Here is a 16,792-nt window from a genome sequence, read left to right on the forward strand (position 1 = left end):
CAGCTACTCAAGAAGAAAGACAAGAAATAGGAATAAAAAAGTTATGGAATGGATGTACAGATATCTCTGGTTTGATAAATCTGACAGTGGTCTGTCTTAAGGGCCAATAAACTCCCAACTTAGAACAGGAAAAGAGGTGAAAAAACAAGCTCTGGGAGTTGATGATGGACAGGGAGGCCTGGCATGCTGCAATTCATGGGGTCGCAAAGAGTCGGACACGACTGAGCGACTGAACTGAACTGAACTGAGGAGTTGGTGGTGGACAGGGAAGCCTGCTGTGCTGCAGTACATGGGGTTGCAGAGAGTAGGACAAGACTGAGTGACTGAACTGAACTTTACTGTATATATTTATATCTGTATATAAAAATATCATATACACGGACATTAAGTCTTCCAGAGAGATGGCAGAGGTTGAAATAGAAAGCTGGAGAGCCAGGGGCCTGCTCTTGGTGAATGTGAGGGAGTTGGACCGTGACAGCGAGAAAGAGAGGCAAGAGACTTCCCTGGTGGTCCAGTGGCTAAGGCTCTGTACTCCCACTGCAGGGGCTCAGGTAGGATCCCTGGTCATGGAACTAGATCCCACATACCTCAACGAAAGATCCCATGAGCCACAACTGAAAGATGCCCCAAATAAGACCTGGTGCAGCCAAGTAAATTTTTTTTTTTTAAAAGAGGCCAAAGGTGGGGTGAACCTTTGAGAAGTCATGGTCAGAGATTGAGGGTATAACCTGAGAGCCATTAATTAGTCAAAAAATATTTATAAGGACTTGACTTGAGAAGTTGGAACAACACGGAACAACAGACTGGTTCCAAATAGGGAAAGGAGTACGTCAAAGCTGTAGATTGTCACCCTGTTTATTTAACTTATATGCAGAGTACATCATGAGAAACGCTGGGCTGGATGAAGCGCAAGCTGGAATCAAGATTGTGGGAGAAATATCAATAACCTCAGATATGCAGATGACACCACCCTTATGGCAGAAAGTGAAGAAGAACTAAAGAGCCTCTTGATGAAAGTGAAAGAGGAGAGTGAAAAAGTTGGCTTAAAGCTCAGCATTCAGAAAACTAAGATCATGGCATCTGATCCTATCACTTCATGGCAAATAGATGGGGAAACAGTGGAAACAGTGGCAGTATTCTTTTGGGCTCCAAAATCACTGCAGATGGTGACTGCAGCCATGAAATTAAAATTGCTTACTCCTTGGAAGAAAAGTTATGACCAACCTAGACAGCATATTAAAAAGCAGAAACATTACTTTGCCAACAAAGGTCCATCTAGTCAAAGCTATGGTTTTTGCAGTGGTCATGTATGGATGTGAGAGTTGGACCATAAAGAAAGCTGAGCACCGAAGAATTGATGCTTTTGAATTGTGGTGTTGGAGAAGACTCTTGAGAGTCCCTTGGACTACAAGGAGATCCAACCAGTCCATCCTAAAGGAAATCAGTCCTGAATATTCATTAGAAGGACTGATGTTGAAGCTGAAACGCCAATACTTTGGCCACTTGATGCGAACAACTGACTCATTTGAAAAGACCCTGATGCTGGGAAAGATTGAAGGCGGGAGGAGAAGGGGACTACAGAGGATGAAGTGGTTGGATGGCATCACCGACTCAATGGACATGAGTTTGAGTAAACTCTGGGAGTTGGTGATGGACAGGGAAGCCTGGCGTGCTGCAGTCCATGGGGTTGCAGAGTCACACACAACTGAGCGACTGAACTGAACTGAACTGACTGACTGGAGAAGTTCCCCACGTCTCACCCTTGCCAACACTTGGAGGAGGAAACACTAGGTGAGATGGGGTCACCTGTGCTATGATTCCAGAAACTCTTCTGTTTTTTCACCTCTTTCCCTGTTCTAAGTTGGGAGTTTATTGGCCCTGACCAGCCTCAAGGCAGACCACTGTCAGATTTATCAAGCGAGATGTGTATACATACATTCCACAACTTTTTTATTCCTACTTCTTGTGTTTCTTCTCAAGTAGCTGGTAAAAGTTTGTTTTGAAAAATTCCATTCAAAGACTCCCTTAGTGGATAAGAATCTGCTTTGCAATGGAGGAGACACAGGTGCGATCCCTGGTCTGGGAAGATCCCACATGCTGTGGAGCAACTAAGCCCACACACCACAAATACTGAGCCCCGAACTCTAGGGCCCAGGAGCCGCAACTACTGAAGCCCGTGCTCCTAGAACCTGTGCTCTGAAACAAGAAAAGCCACCGCAATGAGGAGCCTGCACACTGCAACCAAGTGTAACCACTGCGTGCTGCAACTAGAGAAAGCCTGCAGAAAGCAAAGAAGACCCAGCACAGCCCAAAGCAAAATTATTTAAAAAAGAAAAATTCCATCCTTGATTTTGCTGAGCTAATTGGCACAGGTTAAAGTTCTTTAGAGGCTCTCAGAGTTATTGAATAGGGTCCTTGAATCCACACATACACCAGGATTTATTCTAGATGGTCTTTAAAACAAGCCAAGTACGGTCTTCAGAATCCACAACATTTTGGGATATTGGAAATCTTAGGTAGCAAAAAGAGGTGGAAAGAGCAAAAAACCTTTGAGTTCAGGCCCAACTGTACCACTGGTCATTCTCGCCCAGGACTGGGAGGGAGATAAAGGCTAACATAACATACACTGACTCTGCGCTACAGTGGGGTCTGGAAACCGACAAAAGCTACTCCCATTTTACAGATGTGTAAGTAGTGGAACCATTATTCCCGTTCACGTTGCCTTGACTTCTAAGCCTCATTGCCCTGAGACATGGAGTAGTGCCATGTGATCGAGTCTGTGAATTAGAGTTTTATCTTCAGGCCAGTTGCCCATTTCAGCCCCTCACCCCCACTCCAGGTGGTGTGACCTTCCCACCCAGGAAGGAGGTGACCTTCCCTCCTTCCCCAAATCATGGGATTCTCACAGTTGAGTGGAAGAGACAGTTTGCTTCACATTCACCCTTTGGGTGTGAGGATGGGTTATTGACAGGACAAGGCAAGGTATGGAACAGAGCGAAAGCTGCAGTTAAGGCCCAGTTGTGAAGAGCCTTGTACTGGGGCCTCAGGCCGCCACATGCTCTGTGGCCACCAGGGGGCGGTCCTTGCCTTGCTATGCCACCTCATCTCCACACCCTCTGGTTAGATGACCCTGAAGAGGCTGCCACTCCGCTCACTAAACGGCTGAGTCAGTCCTTCCCAGACTGTGAGGTACCTGTGCTTGTCTAGGTGGTTCAGAGAGGTTCAATAATTTGTCCAAGATTAGGTAACTAGTTTGTAGGAGAGTTGGCGTTTTGAGCACAGCCTGACTCCAAGTCAGCATTCTTAACCATAAAATTACAAATTATCCAAAAAAAGCTCCAGATCACTGCTGTGGAAGATGGAGAACTACATGATCTATGAGTGTGCTGTGAAACAGCAAGAAACTTGGTCAGAAAGAAAGAATATGGACCGCTATAAAGGGAGTCACAGAAAAACTGTGCGGTGAGGGCTGGGCAGATTTCACCCAGCGTTCGTATATGTCATCTTTCTTTTCTACATGTTGTGTTATCTCATGTAGGTGGCTAATACATATACAAAAGCGTGTGGCACACTTGTACTAATCCCTGTGTAACTTTGGACCTATGTGTAACACAAAGTGTCTTTAAAAAAAAAATTAAGTAATCTTGGCCGTGTGGGTCTTTGTTGCTGTGCGAGGGTTCTGTCTATTTGTGGAGACCAAAGGCTACTCTGGTTGCGGTGTGCAGACTTCTCATTGAAGTGGCTTCTCTCATTGTAAAGCACAGGGTCTAGGTGTGTGGCCTTTAGTCGCTGCAGCACATGGGTTCAGTAGTTGCAGCGAGGAGGCTCTAGAGTAGTTGCTCTGCAGCAGGTGGAACCTTCCCGGACCAGGGAAGGGATGTCCCCTGCATCAACGGGCAGATTCCTACCCACTCTACCACCAGGGAAGTCCCACAGTGTGTCTCCTTTCCTTTGTGTCTGTGAAAAATGCATTTCCCATAGTGGGGGCACCTTGTAATTTCTCAAGAAATGTTAGCTAAAGAATGAATAAAATAATAAAGATGAGTGACTTTACCTGAATCTGTGTAGAACACACTTGGTCAAGTGGACCTCTTTGAGAGGTGTATTCCTTTAATGGAGATCTGAATCTGAATGAATCCAAACTTGTCCATCAGCTACACCCAAGTCAACACAGCCTAAGTGAAACTGTGTATGTGTGTTAGTCGCTCAGTTGTGTCCGACTCTCTGTGACCCCATGGAGTGTTGCCCACCAGGCTCCTCCGTCCATGTGATTTTCCCGGCAAGAATACTGGAGTGGGTTGCCATTTCCTTCTCCATGGGATCTTCCTGACCCAGAGATCAAACCCAGGTCTCCTGCATTGCAGGCAGACTCTTTACCATCTGAGCTACCAGCAAAACAGGGTGATTGCTGTGCAAATACAGCTTCCAGACAAAGCCTCTGGCAACTCACTGCCGCTGCCACCAGTCAGCTGACTTCTGCTAATCCTCTCATTTACAGAATTTCTTGAGCAGCCCTAGCAGAGGGCCCTAACTCGAGGGGAGGGAATGAATGGGGTGGACCTGGGTGCTGTTGAGCCAAGGGGAGGGGAAGTGGGTTAGCTCTGGGCTCAGAAAAGCTCTTGGAGGCTTATTCTTGGTAAAGGGTTAGTCTTCTTGAACCTCAGAAGATGGGGGAACCACATCCTGATCTCACCCATCCACCCACCCACCCACCTAAGCATTACCAGCCATCTAAGCCACACCCTTCCCCTTAAACACTTATGCAACCGGCCCCCACTCTGCCCCCTCCTCCTAGCAATGCAGATATCACCGTCAGCAGCATCCTCTTTCCTCAGGGAAGGATGCGTTCGATGCCTGAGGTCCCAGGGAGTTAAGGTCCTTGGTAAGTAATGTGTGAGTCCTCTGTGTCATAGGAAGCTCCCCACCCCCCTCCAGTGACCAAAGGCCTGGTCACAAGTAGTGGGTCATTCTCCTCCACCCAGACCTCACTGCTCATGTCCCTCCTCATCAACAGGAACACCCTCCGACATGGCCCAGATGCTGTTGTTCATCTTTATCATCATCCGTCCAGGTGACGGGGCTTTCTCCCAGGAGCCTGAGGGGTGTGGGGCTGGGAGGAGGAAGGATGGGGAGGCTGGACACAGATGTCCCAGGGGAACAGACTGGGTGGGGGCTGAAAGCAGGGGGTCCCTCTGTAAAGCTGAAACCCGGTGCACTCCTCCAGTTTGCAGTTCCCTCCGTGTCACCCGCTGGGAGGGTCATTCCCCAGCTTCCATGCTAGAACTCTTTTCTTCCCAGTGAAAGTTAGTTGCTCACCTGTGTTCCACTCTTTGCGCGACCCCATGGACTGTAGCCCTCCAGGCTCGTCTGTCCATGGGATTCTCCAGGCAAGAATACTGGAGGGGGTTGCCATTCCCTTCTTCAGGAGATCTTCCCGACCTGAGGATTGAACATGAGTCTCCCACATTGCAGGCAGATTTTTAACCATCTGAGCCACCAGGGAAGCCTTTTTCTTCCCAGCCAACTTCCTAACAAGATAAAGTCTAAAGAACCAGAAAAAAGGGCTTGAAGGAAGGGGTCAGATTTTTTTAAGGGGTCAGTTTTAATTCGATGAGTTTAATAAGCTTATTAAACTAGGCTTATTATCTAGGGTTTAGATATAATTAGGAGTTTAGGAATTTAATTAAATCTAAGTTAAGTTTCTTAATGAAACTGATTTTAATTATCCAATCTACTCATTAACTAAATGCAATGTGGACTCCAGACCTACAGCTTCAGCATCAGCAGGGACCTAGGGCAAATTCAAATATTTTATTCAGAACCACGGAATAAAATATTCCAGCAGTGGGGTTTGGGAATCTGGTTTAACAAACACTCCAGATGTTTCCAATGAGCTCTCAAGCTTGAGAATCACTGAAACAGAAGAATGAGTGGTAAATTTCATTAACTGGAGAATTTAATCAAGAATTTTAATAGTTGATGTAATTCATCGATTTACATGAATTCACTAGGGATCCCCATCAATTATAGCCATGGCTTTACCTGGAGATTTACTTAATGATCTTTAACAAAAAAAACAGTAGTAAGATGGTATGGTGCGGAATGCTATCAGTACTAAAATAATACCTGGAATAATATAATTAATGATATTAGTTAACTAGGCAGCCACATTCATTAATGAGCTTCACTTTAACTGTGACAAGTTAAATTTCAGCAAAATGTTACTAGTGGACGGAGCTAGAGAATGATGGGAGAGGGTAAGAGTTGGTATGAAAAATAATTTGAAAAACTGTTTAATAAGCAATGTTAAGAAATTAGATTGGTAAAAAGGGTTTAATGGGGCATCTAAAGTACTTGTCCCTGGGGGCCCTCTGGGGGTGCGCGTACAGCGGGGACATTCTACCACAAGCTCTCAGGTCTTTTCTCTCTGGAGTAACTGGGAAGGCGCTCCTCTGTGTCTTCTCTCTGCCCCCAGGATCTTGTGTTCTCTGGGTGTCCCAGCCCCCTGAAATCCGTACCCAGGAGGGGTCCCCCGCCTTCCTGCCCTGTTCCTTCAATGCCAGCCAAGGGAGTTTGGCCATTGGTTCTGTCACATGGTACCGGGACAAAGTGGCCCCAGGGATGGAGGTGAGGAATGAGACCGCAGAGTTCCAGGGCCGCCTGGCCCCTCTCCCCTCTTCCCGCTTCCTCTGTGACCACCAGGCTGAGCTGCACATCTGGGACACCCGAGGCCGTGACACTGGAGTCTACGTGTGCAGGGTGGAGGTGCTGGGCCTGGGTGTCGGAACAGGGAATGGGACCCTGCTGGTGGTGGAGGAAGGTGAGGTGCCAGAAAGCCATGTCCCCTTGACTAGAGGCCCCACCCTCCCTGATAGTAGAAAGTCCCTCCCCAAGGCCCGCTGCCCTCCCCGAGCCTCTGCACACTTCTACCCAGGGCCTCCTCTCCTGAGCCCTTCTCCCCCTCCTCCCCAAACCCCCCACAACATGCAGGACCTCCTCAGCTAGCGGCTGGCACAGTCCTCCTCCTTCGGGCTGGATTCTATGCCTTCAGCTTTCTCTCGGTGGCTATGGGCAGCAGCATGTATTACCAGGGCAAATGTGAGTGTTGGAGCCGGGACACATGGGCATGGAGATGGGAGGGCATGTGAGAAGGCTGGAGCCAGCAGAGATAGAGACCAAGAAGGAGGAGGAGGGCTGCAGCACTGAGGGATTCCTGTGGCCTCTCCTCCAGACCACTGTCACAAGGGAACACCCTGTCACTCCTTGGATGGCCTCTGATGAGTGATTCCAGACCCCAGTGATCCCAAGTTCTTCAAGAGACCCTAATAAATTCCTCTCTACCCCATCATCCTTCTTATGAGTCTTGTGTATTTCCTGCTCCATCTCCAGATGCTCCAATGTGTCCCATTCTGGATTTTCCCAACTCTTACCTCCTGCGACTAAATCTTGTCTGGAAGGGTCCAAGGAGGGAGCTTCCTAGCAATCCTGCCCCCTCCCACCACCATCCTGGGACTCAGCACACCTCTCTCTCCTGCCCAAAGGGCTAAAGCCCTTTGTCCTGAGAAGAGCGGAGTATCTGACATGACTGGTCCTACTGTCAATGGCCCACAGGCAAATACTCTTCTCTGAGCTTCAGGGGAGCTTGGGTCCCCAAACACCCTTCCTCACCCAGTGAATCCCCCTACCTGACCCCAGAATGAGTGGGAGGATAAATCACTTAGGATTCTGTTTTGTTTTTAAGAAAGGCCATTTTATTATTATTTTTGGCCACTCGGCAGGTGGGATCTTAGTTCCCTGACCAGGGATCGAACCTGTGCTCCCTGCAGTGGACGTGTCCAGAGCCTTAAGCACTGGACAACCAGGGAAGTCCCAGTAATTTAGGTTTTGATCTTGGCCCTGTGGAGCTGGGGCTTGAAATAGATGAAGCCTGAGACACGGAGGGTGGCGAGACCATGGTCTTAACTGGGTGAACCATGGGATGGCCGTGGGTTGGGGGAGGCATCTGCAGGTATTCAGGTGGGTTTGTTCTCGGCGATGCAGGCATAGTCCCCGCTGGGGTCCTCCTTGTTGCCTTCCCTTTTTCGGATGTCTGGTCCCTCCTGTTCCGGCAGCCTCAGCAAGGACGCATAGTGGAGCTCCTGTTCTGAGGCCTGGACCTGGGGCCCGGACAGAGGGCACTGACGGGGTCCCCAGGAGTCTCCCTGCTCTGTCCACCCCCTCCCTAAGTTCTGCCACTCCCTGCTCCCACTGCCACTTTTTAAAAATTTTTTACCTCGTTGCCTCTCTTTGTGCTCCATCTATAGCTCTCTCTTCACCTCTCTTTCAGTCTATCTTGTCCTTTCCTCTTCGTATCTCTCTCATTCTCTCATTTTCTCCCACTTCATCATGCTTAATCTCCTTCTCCTCCTTTTTCTCTTGGTTTCTCTCATTTTCCTTGTGCCTCTCATTCTCACTCTGACTTCTCTGTCTCACTCTGTCTCCAATCTCCCTCATTTCTTCCCTCCTCTCTCCTTTGTCTTATTCCCTCTTTCCATCTCTACGCCTTTCCTTTCCTCTTTTTCTCATTCCTTATTTCCCTCTTTCTGTTTCTCTTATTTCCTGTCTCCCTCATGCTCCCGTTTCTTTCTGCCTTTTGCTCCCCCAACTCCACCGCCTCTTGTTGCCCCCTCACCCTCTTCCCTGCCCCCAGACTCACCAAGCTTCTCTCCAGCCTCCTCACTGGAAGGAAAAGAAGAAGCTCAGCTTGGCTGTGCCCCGCCCCCTGTGCCACCTCCCAGCCCTGCTCACACTCTCCCCACCCCCACCAGGTGTTTCCTCACTTGCCAACCTCCTGGGGTTCCCACGGCCAAAGCCACGGCCTAAGCCACGGCCTCTCTCTTGGGACTGTCTCCGCCCCCCTGCATCTGCTTTCTGCCCCCTTCCTCACAGAGGGGGAATGAGGGAGGTGCGGGTGGGGCTCACCTCTCCTGTGGAGCCGACACAGGCAGATGAACAGAACGACCACAAACAGAAGCAGAAGCAGGAGCATCCCCAGCCCTAAACCCCCAAATAGGTACAAATTCTTTTTCTCCCACGTCATTCCTGTAGGGAAAAGGGGTAAATATTAGAGGGAACTTTTTTTGCTTCAGTTCACCCCATCCCCCTCATCTGTTGTGAATCTCAGCTTCTCCCTCTGATAGTTTTAGAGACAAAAAAGATTCTCCCAGAGATTCTTCACCCCAGACTGTGTTGACTCACTTCTTACCATAGGTGTCCATCCCTCACCGGTTACCTCACTCGTTCCCAAGACCATTCACCCTTCAGAAGCTTACCACCGCCACCCCTGCCATCTCTGGGCCTCCCCATGAAGTCTGTTCCCCCAGCACTGGTTGGTCCCAAGAGGCCCTGGCCACCTACCCACGAACCGCACACACCACTTTTTACCCACTGCTCCCTGTGCACCACCACCCACCTGTGCAGAGGGTTACCTTGCCATCTCCCCTCATGCTTTCAGGACTGAAGACTAGCCTGTAGGTTGGGAAACCTAGCACAGCTCTTCGAGGCTAAATGGCCTGGGGTGAATCATGTGCCCCAAGTTCCTCATCTGTAAACTCGGGTGTCTCTGTTACAATAGTTTCCCAAGCCGGGGAGCCTTAGATCTGTATTAACCCCGAATGGGGTGGGGGAGGGCACTTTCTGTTTGTCACTGCTAATCAGCATAACACTGTAGGGTACTATGGTGCCCATTCCTTGGTGAAGGTTCTGAGACTCGAGGCTGGATCCTGACAAGGACATCCAGCCCAGAAGAGGCAGAGTTGGGGTTCAAGGCCAGGTCTGTCCAGCTCCAGAGCCTACCACCTTTCCCCTACCCTAAGCTGACGAGCTGGTTCATAGGAGCCTTTCCAGCACCAGCTAGCTCTAAGTTCTGATGAGGAGGCTGAGGGAGGAGCCGAGGCCTGGCAGGAAAATAGGGAAGGCGGTGTCTAGCACCACCTGGCAGAGCAACTCAGGAAAAGGGGGGCCCCAGCTTGGCTGGTGTGGAGAGCCGCTCTCCTTGAGCAGATATTGCTGGGGCTAAAGTGGGGCATGGAGAAGTGTCTGGGGCCCATAACTTCCCCTAAGGCACTTCCTGTCTTACAACCACTGGTTCCTGTTTGAGGGCAAAGAAGGGGCTGCTGACTTCAACCAGAGCCAGATGCACTGACCAGTGTGTGGAAACTGAGACTGACCTGATTTAAAGAGGATTCCTGGGTAGGGGTGGCGGGTGGGGAGCAGAAGCAGAGGTGGAGAGGAGGGCCTGAGGTGGCCATGCTGGGAAGTGGGGGCAGAAGAGGATGGTTTACACTTCTTTGGGGAACAAAGACAGAGGCTGGACAGAGGAGTCCTCCAGGGCCCGGGGAACCTCAAAACTATATTTTCCCTTCCCTTATCTTAGACTCACCTCACTCTGGGGTATGACTGTCCTCTCCCTGGGTTTCCCCCGAGGGTCCCAGCTTACCCAGAGCCTGTGGCCTGCAGATGAACGGACTGCAGACTGGCCGGAGCTGCCCTGGAGTGGTGTTGCCGTCTTAGACATTCCTGCCCCTCCCCTCTTTTAACTTCTCCCCCAGCCTGGGTTCCTCCCCAGCATGATCAGGAGAGGAAGTTAGGCTCTGAGGGTTGGGGTTACAACGTCTTTTCCTTTCAGACTCCCAGGACTGTAACTCAGCCTGTCATCCCCTTTCACCCCAGCCCTCCTATTGATCCTGCAAGTCTCAGTGATCATGTACCTTCTAGATGCCTGCCCTGATTCACTTTTCCCAATTATACTGGGTCCCTGAGAGCCATGATCCTGGTGTGTGTGAACATACACCCCCAGCTCCCAAGACAAACTGGTGGATTTGGGTAACTCTCCTGGTATTCTGGAGCTGTATCTAACAGGGCACTTGATTGACGGATGAACAACAGGAGACAGAGACAGCCAGACTAGATCTACATGAGCACTGCTGATAGATCTAAGAGAAAGTTGACAACAAGCTGGTGTTGGGAAAGGAGGTGCAGGCAACCCGGGTGGATTTCCTGCAGGGAGCAGCATTCTGATGTTGAGCGCAAAAGTAAGTAAGGGCAGTAGTCGAAGGCCTTCTGGACAGAGACCTGGATGAAGGAGAGGGAGACGGATGCTGGAGGATGGCACACCTCGTCCTTGCGGAAGGTGAAGACTGGGGAGCTCACATGGAAACAAGGACTGGAGAGAAGATCTGGTGCCTGGGCCCATAAGCATTTGCATTTCCTCCTCCAAATTCAGAAACTTTCTGCTACTTTCCCTTCCCCCATCCACAGTGTTCCCCATGCAGGACAGTAGGCCAATATTTTTTTTTTTAATGTTTTATTATTAAAATGTTCAAACAGAAAAAAATTTGAAGGAATTATACAATGAACCCATTCCTACCATCTAGATTCTACAATTAATATTCTTCCATATATTTGCTCTATTACATATCTATCAATCCATCTCATTTTTTGATGTTTTTCAAAGTTGCAGACATCAGTACATTTTACCTCTAAACCCTTTACTATGCTTATCATTGACTCGAGTTCAGTATTTGTTTCCCCATTTCTTTTTTAGGGGGTTGGTGAGGAAGGCAAGATTTACATACCCTGAAATGGACAAATCTGAAGTCAGCACTCAGTTTTTAAACTGTCTTGTGGTTAACGGTATAGAGCCAGACTACCTGGGTTCAAATCCTGACTCTGCCACTCCTGTGTGACCTTATAGAAGTTCTTTAACCTCTCTGTGCCTCAGTTTCCTCTTAGAGTGTTTATCAGGATTAAAAGCATAATTATATAGGACTTCCCTAGCAGTCCTTAAGAATTCGTGCTTCCATTGCAGAGTGCATGGGTTCCATCTCTGGTCGGGGAACTAGGATTCTGTATGTTGTGCACTGTGGCTCCCCTCAAAAAGCATTCTTGTATATAAAGTGTGTCGATCAGTGACAGGCACACACCAAATGCTATTTATATATATATATATTAGCTATGTTATTATTATTATTATCTTAACACACAGAGGACCTTTGCCAACAAAGGTCCATCTAGTCAAAGCTATGGTTTTTCCAGCCGTCATGTATGGATGTGAGAGTTGGACTATAAAGAAAGCTGAGTGCCAAAGAATTGATGCTTTTGAACTGTGGTTGGAGAAGACTCTTGAGAGTCTCTTGGACTGCAAGGAGATCCAACTAGTCTATCCTAAAGGAAATCAGTCCTGAATATTCATTGGAAGGACTGATGCTGAAGCTGAAACTCCAATAATTTGGCCACCTGATGTGAAGAACCGACTCCTTGGAAAAGACCCTGATACTGGGAAAGATTGAAGGCAGAAGAAGATGACAGAGGAAGAGATGCTTGGATGGCATCACCAACTCCTTGGACATGAGTTTGAGCAAGGTCCAGAAGTTGGTGATGGACGAGGGAAGCCTGGCGTGCTGCAGTCCACAGGGTCGCAAAGAGTTGGACATGACTGAGCGACTGAACTGAACTGAACTGAACGGAACCCACAGAGATATCAAGAAAGGGAAATGATCTGGGACCATTTGCAACTCCCTTGACCTGGTCTTTCTTCCTTTCATCTCCTACTGCTTTGCCTCCTATACCATTCATTTTGTCCTTACTGCTTTCTTTTGCTTACTCATTCATTCTTCTGTCCTTTCTTCACTTAACACTTAGTCAGCGTGGGGCTCATTCTAGACTGCAAAGCTCTTTGTGGGTGGGTGCTCATCGCACTCCTGTCTACACTGTGTAACAAGGAAAGTGATGCTCTATTTCCATCCCTCATCAGTGAGTTAAGAGTCTGTGGGGAGGCTGAGGACCTCTTCAGCTGCCATTACCGTGGACTGGCTTAACTCTTTCTCACCCAGGTCTGGGGGGTTGGAGGGAGCAAGGGAATGGGAAGAGGAGGTCAGTCCAGCCTGGGGACAAGTTCTTCTTAGGGACCCAGACACCCATCCCTGAAGACTCCAGTTCCAGCCCTTGGTCTCAGGGCTGTGGATGCAGCCTTCCCCTCAGCACCCACCTCTCGGGTACAGAAGATTGCAGACCCCACTGGCAATCTGGAGCAATCTGTGTGTTCTCACTGTAGCTGCCCGACTTATGGCAAGCTAGCTTCCCTCCCAGGGCCTCAGTCAGTTTTCCTTCCCACTGACTCAGAAGATCTGTCAGTCCCCCTCCGGCTCTACCCTGAAAGCCTGTCTCTTCACCTCCGACTCCTTCCCCAGTTCAGAGAACCCAGGCATCCAGCTGCCTCACCCCAGCTCTGGGTAAACAGGAAGCAGGGTGAGGGGTGTGCGGAAAGTCCCAGCCAGGTGTATGGGTCTTTGGGGAGAGGGTGGCCCCACCCCTGAGGTATGAAAGCCCCCCTGCCCGGGCCCTAGCTCAGTCTCCATGGGGGAACGGGGGCTGGAGGGCCGGGGTAGGAGGCCCCAGAGGAAAGGATGCCTGCTGCTGGCTGTGGCAGGAGTCAGTTCCCTGGTGACCCTCCTGCTGGCCGTGCCCATCACTGTTGTGGCTGTGCTGGCCTTGGTGCCCCAGGAGCAGGGAGGATTGGTGAGTGGCTACAATAAACCCTCCACGGGCCGGCTATTGCCCATGCTCACTCACCTCTGGCTATGCCCCTCGTCTTATCTTGCTCAGCTGGCTTGGCTGTCCCCAGGATGGAGATGTCCTGTCTGTCTCTTTGCTGGTCCTCTTTTCATGTTCGTGTGATGCTGTTGTGTCCCGATGTCACCAAGCCCCTTCCTGGTCGTATGTATGTTTCTTCTCCCCCTCCCAAGACATACTAGGGCCTCTGTCTCTCTGTTCAAGTATAGCCACCTCACTAGCTCTCCATTCCAGGGAGGTGTGGAGGCTGGGGCTGGTGGGAGAAGCCCCAAGTTTGGAGCTTGAATCTATGCTGGGAATGGGAGGGCTGGTGGTTGGCATCAGTTAAGAGGGAACTCTGGGCGCTGTGACCCCACCCACTCAGGTAACAGGGACGGCTGACCCAGGCACCCAGGCACCTGCCCATCAGCGATTTGGTAAGAGCCCACCATTTTACCCTCCCTTCCCTGGCTCTGCCCCTCAGGGACTCCCAGCTCCCAACCATCTGCATCCCCAGATACTCTCTTCCTTCAGGAATCCAGATGCCCCATCCCTGGGCCCTAGCACCTTGTCCTCTGGGGGTGACCAGAGGACACCCTGTCCCCAACCGTGGACCCTTCCTACCTCTTCCAGAGTCCGGGGAGCTGCCCGAGGAGGACTCAGAAACTGATCTCAGCCCTAGGCTCCCAGCTGCCCATCTCATTGGTAAGGATCCCATCTCATTGGTAAGGATCCCATCTCATTGATAAGGACCCCATCTCATTGGTAAGGACCTCACGGACCTGAAGGGTCCAGGGTGCCAGTTCTGCTCACCCACGGTTAGAGTCCCTTTGCTCTGTCACTGCGGCGCTCCCTTGCCCACCCACTTGACCGCAGCGATCTTGCCCAGCCTTCCGCTCCACCAGCATTCTAGCCTCTTGCTTCCCCGCCCCACTCCCGGGAGGAAGGAAAACCCGGCCTGGATCACCCCACCTCAGCATTCCGCACAGCACACCCAGGTGCCCTCAGTCCCAACTCGTACTCATTGCAGGAGAGCGCCGTCAGCCCGCTCCCCTACCCAGCTGGGCTCCTGCAGGGGGTTAAAAGCCCTCAGTGTACCCCATGCCCATCCTCCCAGAAGCCCCCGGCCTGGATCACTCCTTTCAGGATCTGATTTCCGAGAAAGCCGACGGGCCCATTTCTCTGCAGGCGCTTGGACCACCGGGCAGGGGCTAGGCTGGGAGGCGAAGAAAGAAGAGGCGTTTCTGAGCAGCGGGACGCAGTTCTCGGGTGCGGAAGGGCTGGCCCTCCCGCAGGACGGCCTCTATTACCTCTACTGTCACATCGGCTACCGGGGCCGGGCGCCCCCTCCCGCCGTGGAGCCCCTGGACGGCTCGGTCACGCTGCTCAGCCGGCTGTACCGGGCGGGGGGCGCCTATGGATCGGGGACCCCCGAGCTGCTGCTGGAGGGCGCGGAGACCGTGACACCTGTCTCGGACCCCGCCAGGAGGCACGACTATGGGCCCCTCTGGTACACGAGCGTGGGGTTCGGTGGCCTGGTGCAGCTCCGGAGGGGCGAGAGGGTGTACGTCAATATCAGTCACCCCGACATGGTGGACTACAGGAGAGGAAAGACCTTCTTCGGGGCGGTGATGGTGGGGTGAGGGCTAGCTGCATCCCTAAGAACAGCTACTGCCTGATGAGAGTATGTGAATGATGCAGCCCAGTCACTGGGGACCCAGACACTGGGGACCCCATGGCTGTGGGGAAAATGTAGATGACTGTTTGGAAACTGATTTTTGAGCCGGATGAAAATAAAGAATGTAAACTTCAATGTTGCCAATACAAATGCAGAGATGCTAAGGTGTCTTCATTTAGGGTAGGTACACAAGTGTGGGTTAAATATTCTCCTTATTTTTCTGGTTGCTTGAAACAATTCATAGCACTTGGCATGGCCTCTGTTCCCTGGGGTGGGGGATCTGTGGGTCCCACCCACCCTTGCCTCTGAATGACTTTTCCCCGACATTAGCCCATTTGGAGGGTAAGAAGAAAAAGGCCCTCCACAAATGCCAAAGCATCTCCCAGCACCCACATTCTCAAGGCCACGCGGTCCCCCCAGACTCAGCACTGCACTCTTCTCTCTTGGGTCCATCCCAGTAGTGGTGGGGTCATTGCAGGGGAAGGCAAGCACCACTCAGAATGGCCCAGTTGGCAGAATAAACCTGAATAGGGCTGATAGTGAAGCACTGGGCAGACTGGCACTTCTCTGCTAGCTGCCCCGTTAGCCACAGTCAAGAGCCACAGCTGGGGGAGCAGGGGTGGGTGGGTGGGTGGTGGTGAAGGATGGGGTAAAGGGAGGAGGCTGAAGGAGAAAGCTGGGAGGGTGATTGAGAAAGGGAGATGCTGGGGCCAGGGGTAGGGTGGGGGGGGGGGTGGTGCCTGAGGATACCAGGGAAAACCTGGAGAGGAGGGGGAGGAAGAACTGATGCCACCTGGCCCTGTCCAGGGAGAGATGGCACATCCTCACCACTCATTCACACTTCAGGTCCCTTTTCCATGAGTAGGCAAGTGTGGGGGCCTCAGGGTGAGCAACAGCAGCCCCCTCGCTCCATGACTGACTTTCAGCCTGGGGCTGGAGGAGATGGAGGAGGAGCCAAGGCTCTATCTAGGTTACCCCAGTGGGTCACCCCACCTCTGCGGCACACCACATGGTTTTTCCCCTTGCCTGGCAACCCTAGCAAGAAGGAAAGCCCATCAAGGGGTCCCAGTCTCAGTCTTTGTTTCTGACTCCATATTTGTCTTTGACTCTGTGTCCGGAAGAGGCTTCCTGGAGGGGCAGAATGCATTTCTCTTTCCACTTCACCCACCTCATGTCCTTCTCATCACTCATCAAAAATCAGGGAGACCAAGCTGGCATGGGGGGAGCAGGGCACTCCTTCACCTACATCTTATTCTTTGCTTTGTTTTTTTTCTTTCTTTGTTTTTTAATCTTCTTCCTCCTCTTCACTTCCATCCACTGAGAGATGGAAGCGGGTAGAAGACTGGGGCCTGGAAAAAGGGAGAAAGCCAGAATGCACAGAGCCCTCTGCGAGGTGCTCCGGTGGCATTTAGGGCTTTTGTTTGTGTTTCTCATGTGGCCCCACGTGTGGTGCGGGTCCCTACTTCTCTTTGATAGGTGAGGTTCGGTGACTGATACTGAACCTTTGGTAGACCGAGGTCCAGT

At 51.0% G+C, this 16,792-nt stretch overlaps 3 protein-coding genes across 27 annotated transcripts in view; 2 read left to right on the forward strand and 1 right to left on the reverse strand.

Moving 5' to 3' along the window:
* The window catches only part of NCR3 (natural cytotoxicity triggering receptor 3), a 33,095-nt gene extending 25,747 nt beyond the window's left edge, over positions 1–7,348 (forward strand). For 5 of the 20 annotated variants that reach the window (XM_086369371.1, XM_086369373.1, XM_086369375.1 and 2 more), the window contains 5 exons: positions 4,836–4,882; positions 5,015–5,071; positions 6,476–6,820; positions 6,991–7,098; positions 7,232–7,348. In XM_086369371.1, the coding sequence (XP_086225497.1) occupies positions 5,029–5,071; positions 6,476–6,820; positions 6,991–7,098; positions 7,232–7,278 (543 nt within the window). In that variant the 5' untranslated portion in view covers positions 4,836–4,882; positions 5,015–5,028 and the 3' untranslated portion in view covers positions 7,279–7,348. Of the gene's footprint in view, positions 1–4,795; positions 4,883–5,014; positions 5,072–6,475; positions 6,821–6,990 lie in introns of all 20 variants that reach the window. The other 15 variants (XM_086369377.1, XM_086369378.1, XM_086369381.1 and 12 more) reach the window with 7 other exon arrangements.
* Positions 7,349–7,698: 350 nt separating this feature from the next.
* Positions 7,699–10,627, reverse strand: LST1 (leukocyte specific transcript 1). 5 transcript variants are annotated; one of them, XM_086369417.1, is made up of 4 exons: positions 10,421–10,627; positions 8,962–9,081; positions 8,696–8,718; positions 7,729–8,156 (listed from the first exon to the last, which is right to left on the reverse strand). In XM_086369417.1, the coding sequence occupies exons 2-4, from the start codon at positions 9,077–9,079 to the stop codon at positions 8,013–8,015; spliced, it is 285 nt and encodes a 94-aa protein (XP_086225543.1). In that variant the 5' UTR covers positions 9,080–9,081; positions 10,421–10,627; the 3' UTR covers positions 7,729–8,012. The 5 variants fall into 5 exon arrangements, with proteins under 5 accessions (XP_086225545.1, XP_086225543.1, XP_086225542.1 ...); XM_086369416.1 differs by having other exon boundaries at positions 10,478–10,615; XM_086369415.1 differs by lacking the exon at positions 10,421–10,627 and adding an exon at positions 9,452–9,594.
* A 2,761-nt stretch (positions 10,628–13,388) lies between these two features.
* Positions 13,389–15,418, forward strand: LTB (lymphotoxin beta). Of its 2 annotated transcripts, XM_086369384.1 has the most exons (4): positions 13,389–13,557; positions 13,976–14,027; positions 14,224–14,295; positions 14,779–15,418. In XM_086369384.1, the coding sequence occupies exons 1-4, from the start codon at positions 13,396–13,398 to the stop codon at positions 15,231–15,233; spliced, it is 741 nt and encodes a 246-aa protein (XP_086225510.1). In that variant the 5' UTR covers positions 13,389–13,395; the 3' UTR covers positions 15,234–15,418. The 2 variants fall into 2 exon arrangements, with proteins under 2 accessions (XP_086225510.1, XP_086225511.1); XM_086369385.1 differs by lacking the exon at positions 13,976–14,027.
* The last annotated feature ends 1,374 nt before the right edge of the window (positions 15,419–16,792 follow it).

This window comes from Bos grunniens, chromosome 23 (assembly GCF_055505025.1).
Source record: "Bos grunniens cultivar Pamir isolate PY7600 chromosome 23, Bosgru_T2T1.0, whole genome shotgun sequence".
Taxonomy (NCBI): domain Eukaryota; kingdom Metazoa; phylum Chordata; class Mammalia; order Artiodactyla; family Bovidae; genus Bos; species Bos grunniens.

What these genes read in the sequence shown, in the direction of transcription:
- LST1 (XM_086369419.1), bottom strand. Translation starts at nt 9,485, where the DNA reads ATGAGGGGAGATGGCAAGGTAACCCTCTGCACAG. An exon ending in CAAGGTAACCCTCTGCACAG is followed by an intron (nt 9,082 to 9,451) that starts GTGGGTGGTGGT and finishes TTTTCCCTACAG; the next exon opens with GAATGACGTGGGAGAAAAAG. An exon ending in GTGTCGGCTCCACAGGAGAG is followed by an intron (nt 8,157 to 8,961) that starts GTGAGCCCCACC and finishes TCCGGGCCCCAG; the next exon opens with GTCCAGGCCTCAGAACAGGA.
- LTB (XM_086369384.1), top strand. Translation starts at nt 13,396, where the DNA reads ATGGGGGAACGGGGGCTGGAGGGCCGGGGTAGGAGGCCCCAGAGGAAA. An exon ending in ACCTGCCCATCAGCGATTTG is followed by an intron (nt 14,028 to 14,223) that starts GTAAGAGCCCAC and finishes TACCTCTTCCAG; the next exon opens with AGTCCGGGGAGCTGCCCGAG. An exon ending in CCCAGCTGCCCATCTCATTG is followed by an intron (nt 14,296 to 14,778) that starts GTAAGGATCCCA and finishes ATTTCTCTGCAG; the next exon opens with GCGCTTGGACCACCGGGCAG.